At 33.2% G+C, this 9,113-nt stretch overlaps 2 protein-coding genes across 2 annotated transcripts in view; both read left to right on the top strand.

Annotated features, from left to right (window-relative positions):
* Window positions 1–659, top strand: part of LOC108774522 (histidine-rich glycoprotein-like) — a 4,809-nt gene extending 4,150 nt beyond the window's left edge. Inside the window, exon 4 of the mRNA XM_018540657.1 lies at window positions 499–659. Within this exon, the coding sequence (XP_018396159.1) occupies window positions 499–659 (161 nt within the window). The remainder of the gene's footprint in view (window positions 1–498) is intronic.
* A 5,276-nt stretch (window positions 660–5,935) lies between these two features.
* Window positions 5,936–7,501, top strand: LOC108774521 (cuticle protein 19). Its single transcript, XM_018540656.1, has 2 exons — window positions 5,936–6,194; window positions 7,341–7,501. Exons 1-2 carry the CDS (start codon window positions 5,936–5,938, stop codon window positions 7,499–7,501), a joined length of 420 nt encoding a protein of 139 aa, XP_018396158.1.
* Window positions 7,502–9,113: the final 1,612 nt, after the last annotated feature.

Raw genomic sequence — 9,113 nt, 5'->3', positions numbered from 1 at the left:
ACATATATATATATATAGGTATATATATTTTGGAAGTAATATAATTCAAAAAATTAATAATTACCCAGATGACAGAAAAAAATTATTTTTTAACTTAGAAAATAGAAAATGATTCTCTCTCTCTCTCTCTCTCTCTCTCTCTCTCTCTTTTCTTAACATGATCAAACGTCATTCTTGTCATTTTATTTCACAACTCTTAAAAAGCATCCTTTTTGAGTTGTGATAACTTTTTCAAAGTTATTCTTTTCGAATTGTGATAATTTTGATGCTTTAAACAAAGTTAAGTTAATTCACTTATGATTGGTAATTTTACTTAATTCATTAGTAGTAATAATTCGAAAGTCGCATTTCTCGGTTGTGTCACTTTTGAAGCAAAAAAGATTTTTATAAAGTAAATAGACATACCTAATGGATAAAATAAAAGTTAGTCTTATTAGACATAATAAATTCCAATCAAACATGTCAATATTAATTATCTTGCTTATAATGTGAAAATAGGTAAACATGTTGAAGGCGAATATCACATCCATGAACCTGGTGGCAATGTCAGGAGCGTAAAATATCATGCTGATCCTCACGGCGGGTTTTACGCCGAAGTTCATAACTACGGCGGAAACGATCATTCAGGTGGAACATATGGTGGTCATAAACATCGATAAATGAAAAAGATATCATAACGAACAACTATTGATAAAATGATTAATAAAAAAATTAAGGGTGACTAACGAGAATAATGTTATATACGAGCCTGCATTCTGTACAAACTCGATCGTAGCCATATATTGTTAAATGCTTATTTTTATATTTTGTGAATTATATATGTTGAAATATTATTCTTATAAATTGTTAATATTTTATCTTTTTACAGTAGATAAAAGCATATTGTGTATATCAATAAAAAATATTATTATATAATTTATGACCTGTACGTTATTTATTGCCAAGCATTCATAAATATTTTCTTTTAATTTCAATTTGCATCTTTTTAATTTTTAATAGCAAGCGTTGGATGAATTATCAAAATTAAACATTTTTTATAAGAGCGCGAAAACAAATTTTAAGTTTATAAAAAAAATATGGACAATTACAATAAATGAAATATAAAATGACAAGAATAAATTAAATAAGAAAATAAAACTTTTTTTCGGTCAAAGCGAATCTTGATGCTTGATAATATTTATAATGAATTTATGCAAGTAAAATACGAGACTAATAATTCTAACGTAATTTCTACGTCAAGATTGTATCGATGTAAAAATATCAATCATCCACTTCTTTATAATTTCCAAACGAACTCTCCTTTGGAATTCATTCCTGGTTTTACCGCAATCGCGTGATCTCGTTTCATCAAAACGAGTGGGAGCTGCTTGCTCGATTTCTGCTGACCGAATGCAGCGAAGTTGGTCGATCTCTCTCATCAGCACGCCGCAACATGTTTTTATCCAATCACGTTCTCGCACACATTCGACCTCTCGAGTCAGCAACGGAACGAACCGACTATGGTGGCATCGTAGAAAGACGAAGGAAGTGCAAAATTTTCGCAGCAGAGAAAACGACGTGGCGTGGCGAGGGTGAAAGGACCGAGGCCGAAATTTTGTGCCCTCTCGTTGAACAATAGCGACGGATTGGTCGTTCTATAAGGAGACCGGTCGGTCATTGTGTTATTGACCCTGCCAATTTTGGTGCCAATTTCATCGCCAATTCCGTTGTCAATCTCGACGATTTCCAACGCGGATAATCGCATTGCCTAAACGCGTCGACAATTTCTATTAAGTTCTCTTAACGGAGAGTACGGTATATATAGGGATGGTCCGGGCGCTGAGATAGAAACGATGCAGAATTTCCCGGAGCGAGTAGCCAGAGTTTCACATTTCGCAACATTTCCAAGCTTATAATCCTTGCCCTCGGTTTCAACTAACAACCGGTTGAATTATTACCGCTATCATGAACAAATTAATAATTATAAACGAGCTAAGTATTCACGAACCATTACAAAAGTTTTGTAAACCCAATACGTTTCGTTGTTTAGAAATAATGACGTTATTCTCCCTTCCACCAGCTGTACAAACGCTATTACATATTGCATGCAAAAACAGTTCGTTATAAAAGAAAAATGGAGATGTTATACCTACGTTTTACATATCTAACGCAACTGTGCACACTGAATCACTATTCGTCGTCCAATTTTACATGTTGTGATATCTTTCCAGCTAGACACGCTCGAAATGGTCGCATCGAAGATTGCGACAATCAAGTAAAGGCTTATTAGCATAATTGACATTCCTCTAGTGCCCGCTGTACCGTCCAAGGTATATGATTTTAACTTAGATATTACGGTTGCTCATCAAGCGCAGTAGTTTGAGTAAGAACCACGAGAACCAGTGCCATGGAGGTCTTTACATGCCTCCGTATTCTCTTTGAACCTTCGCTAACGTAGAATGGAGCATGTTAATGAATGGTTCACGCTCTCGCCACATATATCCTTACCTATATGTTACCCTTTCAGGTGGTTACCACATATTATGCTTGTAAATTCTCAATCCTTAAAACGATGAAATAAATAAGAAAAGATCTGTAGCTATATTAAAGTCATAGAAAATAATCTATCCGTGTAAAGTTATCAAATCTTTTAAAAACGTGATTATATGAAGATACGGTTATAGGTATATTTGAAGAACATATTTTAGAATATTAGACACGCCCTCTCACTATATCTCATTCAGTATTAAACTTCAGAGAACGGAAATGGACTCACATAAAGGGAACGTGCAGATAGGGGGCAATGACAGTATATTTCAGCAGATTGATAAGATCACGTAGTCAAGATCAGATACGGCGTAATCTGTCTTGGAGACGCTAATCTGAGTATGAGACTGATAGCTTAGATAATGCCGCGCACCCACATGTCGATTATGCTGATTGTGTGAGGTGACGCGTCAATGGAAGATGTTATTTGTGATTGTCAAGATTGTCACGGATTTATAAGCATGATGTCTTTACGTGTCTTTGTCATGAGAAAAATACTCTACTATATCTATATAAATATAAGTATATAAATTAGAATTAAATGTACCGTCATTTTCGTGCCTTGACAGCAAGTGGATATCTCCGATGACTTATTGTCCACACAAAGCCGCCGTGTTACCAAACATATTGCTTGTGGTCTCTTACTGTTGTACGAGCGCTAATCTGTTGCAAGATCCTCGTTATCTATACACTGTTAATTGGAACAGTAAGTTAAGGCGTAAATACCGCAGTTGTAATGTAATGTAGAAAAAAGTAAGAGACGTATAAAGATTAATACGAGATTAATTTTTTGTTTTTGCCATTATAATACAATATATTAACGATGAGTGATTTAAAATATTAAACTATCTTGCTTGAAATTGAGCACTCGAGTGTGCTTAACGTTGAATAAACTTTCTGTTACACAATTTTACTTTATTAAATATTATCGTCACCCTCTGTTAGACATCCAATCCATCAAGATTAGTAAGAACATCAACAGGATCACGATATAAAGCAATAAATTAAATTAAGTTATATACGAAGGGAACACAAGCCGGATATTATTAATGCGATGCGATGTTCTCTCGCATAATACGAGTGCGCATAGCGACGTCCAAGCATATGGATCAATACAATTGTTACTAAAGCAAATGGACGGATTACGAGACTGCTCTTTTTTTAGACACGAGATACTTCCAGGAATAGTTATTCCTAAATCTGAAATCTACTTGATATGCAGAGTCCCGTCGAGACTTTCCACGAGGAACACTGTACTTCAGCCTGTAATTCCTTCCATAATTAGCGAAATCGCAGATTACTTTACAAATATACAAAAATAATCGAAGCTTAAATTTTTTTTTGAAGAACGGTGATTGAAACGGTCTCTCTTTATCTCACATAATTCGAACCACTGATATTGGAGAGCTTGACTTTATTTGGCGTATCGGATACACCCGTAACGCGCGTTCACTTTGCCTTTCCGTCGACACGGAAGCAACGGAGTTACGGATGAGAAGGTTAAATCTCTGATATCAAGCGTATCACATGCTTGAATTTCATCATAGTGCACGTTACACGTGTAACGTATTTGTAGTGTAAATAGGTTATTGTTACGCGCGGCGCGAGTGAAATTTTCCGATAATGACGCTAGTCGTTGCGATTTGGAAGACGACGATAGCTATTAAACTAATGACAGCAGCTCGTGCTCATTTAATTATCGATTACTATCATTTTTATCACAGAAAAGTAATTGCTATACGTTATTCAATCTTTTCCAAATCACTGATTTATGTATATCCAAAAATTGTAACTAATGATTTACTGTATATGTGTGTTTTTGACACGAAGATTATTATTAAAGTAAATTTGCAGAACAAACCGTTAATATAACTCGTGTTTCTTCTGAATAAAAAAAGTATTTATTAAAAAAGAATCAATATTTATTAAAATTATAGAGAAAGGTTGCTTTGTTTTTAAACAATATTTCTAAAACAAAAGCTATTAAAAATAAAACTTCAGAAACATAATACAAATTAGGAAGTATCTTTTATCCGATAATAATGTAGCAGTCTTTATAATACTTTCCTCAATGTTTCAATAATTAAAACACATCGTGTTTTTATAAATATTAATAAAGTACAATAACTATAGTTTCCGAGAAAAAAAGGGAATGTTTCTTTAGGAGATCCCTGTAACTATATTGGCGACTTTTCTCTATTAATTAATCATTTAATATTGTTTAAATTAAATATTTTTATGTAATCTTTCTCTCTCTTTTTAATTGTCTTCATATTAACTATAGTATTTAATGAGTATATTATTAAGATAATAAATAAATTTGTTATATAAATTTTTCTGTTATTGTTTAACTTATCCGATTGCAATATTTTTATTTGTAAACGTTTATTTTAAGAACTTTAAACCCTCTCCCGCCTATCGTGTAGAAATAAACAAAAAATTCAGATTTCTCAAAGAAACAAAAAAACTCGATATAGTATGTATGTATATCATATGTATACTGAAAAAATTAATTATTTCTTGGTTCATATTTGGTCTATTATTGTATTCGAATATTGCCATCGTGCGCTTCGATATTCCACTACGATGAATGAAAGCCAACTGTTTCGAGACTTTTGGGGAAAAAACTTCCGTAACGCAATCGATAGAACAAAATCGATTGTTTCAGCGAGACGTATCCACATGCATGGCGTTCGCTATAGCAGCGTTTCATCGCAAAAGTGCCCAATCTTATGCATAGGAAAGCGATTGGTTCACGTCGTGTTTTTGTCATTCGCAGGGACCGTTCTGTCCTAAATAATGGTGGCGAAATTCTCCTGGCAAAAAGAAACATTGGTGCGCGCTATATAAACTTCTATCAGTATCGACAAAAGTATCATTCGTATGTTAGGAGTCAGGTGCAAACAGGAGAAGAATAATTAAAAAGGTTCGTATCCGTTAAAATGTGATATGTTCTTAATTAGTTATTATATAATCTAATTATAACACACATATGTATGTATAAATGTATATATATGTATATGATTTTAACATTTAATTTTTAATGTTACATATCATTTTTTAAATGATAGAATAAAACTTTTTCATAAATTCCTATCAACACTAAACATAAAGAGTTAATTTCTTGTTAACTGTACTTTAAATAAAGGAGCATCGACTTTTTTGCTTTCTATATATTGTGCTTTTAATGTGTAATACTAATATTTTATATACATCTTACTGCAAGTTTTTTTTATCGGTTACTAAACTCATGTGAGTTTTTTTATTAGATATTATAACTCGTTTATCACAGCTATTTCGTAATCTATGAAATGGAGAAAACCCCTACTTATAATCAGTAGGTAAAAGAAAATGCTTTTGAGTGCAGAATTCTAAGCTTCGTCCTTGTTTTGTGCAAGAGTACATGTAAATGGCAACAATTTGTCGACAGCTTGCTCTGTTATTGGCTGTATTGGCCCTTGCAGCAATTCAAAGTGGATTGGCAGAGCATGCTCACAGTTTCGCACACTTTCATGGACCAATTGTAGGGCCTGGACACGAACTGGTTGTCCACGATAAGCATGGTCATCATCATGTAGACTACATCGCACATCCCAAGTACAAGTTCGCGTACGGAGTAGAGGATCATCACACTGGTGATTATCATGGACAAAAAGAGTACAGAGATGGTAAGACAGATCCCTAATTTATGTAATGGCAAAACATTTGCAAATAATTAAAAGACAAAATTATAATCATAAATGTAATATTTATTATAAATTTTATTACGAAAGAATCGAATGATTTATATAAATATTTTAACCTATAAAGTAATTACAGATATTTTACATAAATTTTTACATGCTATTTATATTTAATGCTGCTTTGTTCCGCTAATTTATAAGATGTTATCAGATCGTGCAGCTTTATTACTTATCTATATTAATTGATCATTTATTTTAAATTTATATTAAAATAAATTAATTAAAAAAAACGAAGTAAACCTATGTATGTATACAGCAACAATTAACACCATTTTATAGTTAATATAACTTAAAAAAAATAATAGATACATATTGTAATTAAATACAAGTTTAAGAAATTCGAAGTTAGATTATCGTATAATGAACTTATACTGTATACATGTGCATGTGTGTGTGTATGGCATATATCAATTTACGTGGCTAAAATCTATCTTCTAATTACAAGTAAATTTTATTAACTTATATCATCTATAGTCAATACAGTTAAGAGAAAAAGTATGATTATTATATTTTAGTCGCTTTTTTTACAGTAAATTAAACTTCCTAAGTTATTCAGCGTCAAACCTATTAAAATTTATGTAATCATGCAAAGAGTTGCTGAATTTTTTACGATGCTAGCGCAACAACGTGGAAAATTTTGTGGTCTAAATGTTACTGAAAGTTTCTAAAAAATTTCGATAAAACTTTGTCTGGCGGATCTTCACCTATAAACGGGTAGGTAGATATTCGCCGAAAGCGCAACTCTGAATCACAATAAGCCGAGCGTAGAGCGCTTTAAACTTATCGACACAATATTTTTTTCTCGACACTCATTTTTTTTTATTTTTGCATAGCCGTGTCGGTAGTTAAAGATTATAAATGACGAGGTCAGATTACACGGCGGTACGCTCCGGTGCGCTCCATTTTAATTAAACATCGCGGCGCGATAGCTGTATTGACGTAACATAATATACAGATATTATAATATCAATTCCACACCATGTGTTTAATTTTCTACAATTAATGTACGATCACGATAGCAATCTATAATATCCATCGCGTATTGGTGCAAGAGCAGTTTTTCGTTCGCAGGAAAAAAGGTCATCGGCGAGTATACCATCAAGGAACCGGGCGGTAACACCAGAACCGTGACCTACCACGTTGATCCGCATGGAGGATTTTTTGCTCACGTCCACAACTCCGGCGGTAATAACCATCACGGAGGTACATACGGCGGTTACGGGCACTACTGAAGGCATTAAGAAACCTAAGTGTGATATACGACAGTAAAACGCTTAACCCAGGTCACTTCTCGTCTTGTGTTATAATTGTTAAATAAACATTTACTGTTCTCAAATTTACGGCGTATTCTACTTATACTTTTATTACCTACCTTAATTCAAAAAATTATGGAAGTACGACACGTATGGAGGATTATTTGTTTAGTAAAATTCTTGAACGTTACATACGGAACTGTAATTAAAACTTCCTTTAATTTTTTTTACTTTGTGATTCCAATTAGAGATGAGTCTGTTATGTTTTATCTTGCTCTTAAAATATTAAATGAATTTAACGAAAAATTTTCTTTTTCAAGAGAAAATTTATGTTTCTTCTTTCGTTACGTAAATTTAAAGAGATAGATACCCGCTACTACAGAAAAATATATATGACATATAAATACAATTCTATTTTGGAATAGTATAATAAATTATACATCGTTTAAAGTGGGCTTTATTATATATATATATATATATGTATATATACTCCTATACTATATGTATCATATTTTAGATTTTCGTCGCTATTGCGGCTTCGCTTATACAATCGAAAGCGTTATTACTTATAGAATAGCAACGGCGATTCAGAAGTGTAGGCAGAACAAATAAATGGACAGATTGCGTGTATATAGGTCTAGCTCAATGAGCGAGCGAGGTGTTCTAAGCTTCGGCGAACATATTGGGTCACGTATTGGAACCAGCGCGATCACTATCGCGTGAATAGACTAGCAGAAATTGAATTGCACTTACACGGCTATATACATGCCATTGAATAGTGTACAATTCACCATTATCGCATTAGAAGGTACATGCTAAGGAAACGATTTAAGTATTATAATTCAGAAATTCTGTATCACTTAGTCATGCTTTTATATCTCAGGAGACGTCTCACTGTTTGTATTAAATTAGCAAACGTTTAAGGGAACTTTGTGAACGAGAACGATTTAAATTACATTTTAATCCATACTCATACATTTAATAAATCTTTAATAAAGATCATTCGCTAATTCCTCAATTTCTTTATGAACATTTTGTAATTATCTTTAACATGTTGTGTGATTGGTTAACGGATTTAGTTGATGGAACCAGTGTGTTAATACTTACACGAAGACAAATTCTAATTATATCGACGTGACGTTTAAAAATAGTTTAAAAATTGGTCTTAAGATAAATAATGAATCCTTTAAGTGGTTAATGGAATAAATATTTATGCACAGTGTAGGCATATCTGAGATGCAATTTTAGTCGCTGAAGTCTCGCTTAAAAGGATGAAATTAAGACGCTGCCCTTTGAGCCAGAAGAGATACTGCACCGAGAAAGAGAGTGCCCTTTCTCGAAGAACGAAACTTGAATGTCAAGAGAGAGAGAGAGAGAGAGAGAGAGCGAACGTAGCTGGCGTTGGCGTTAGAAAACGTATTAATTTTTCAGGCCGCATCAGAGATGCGAGTGAAAATTAATCTGATGGTGCATGCACCATCGACTCTCAAAGGTAAGTATTTCGTACATATTGAGCGCATAAATGCGTAAGGCGACCCTGCGTACTAAATGTGGAGATGAGACAGCGGCCTCTTTACAAATTCTTTTGAGA

This window comes from Cyphomyrmex costatus, unplaced genomic scaffold (genome assembly GCF_001594065.2).
Source record: "Cyphomyrmex costatus isolate MS0001 unplaced genomic scaffold, Ccosl1.0 scaffold26, whole genome shotgun sequence".
Classification (NCBI taxonomy): Eukaryota; Metazoa; Arthropoda; class Insecta; order Hymenoptera; family Formicidae; genus Cyphomyrmex; species Cyphomyrmex costatus.
This window is presented reverse-complemented; position numbering and strand designations above follow the sequence as displayed.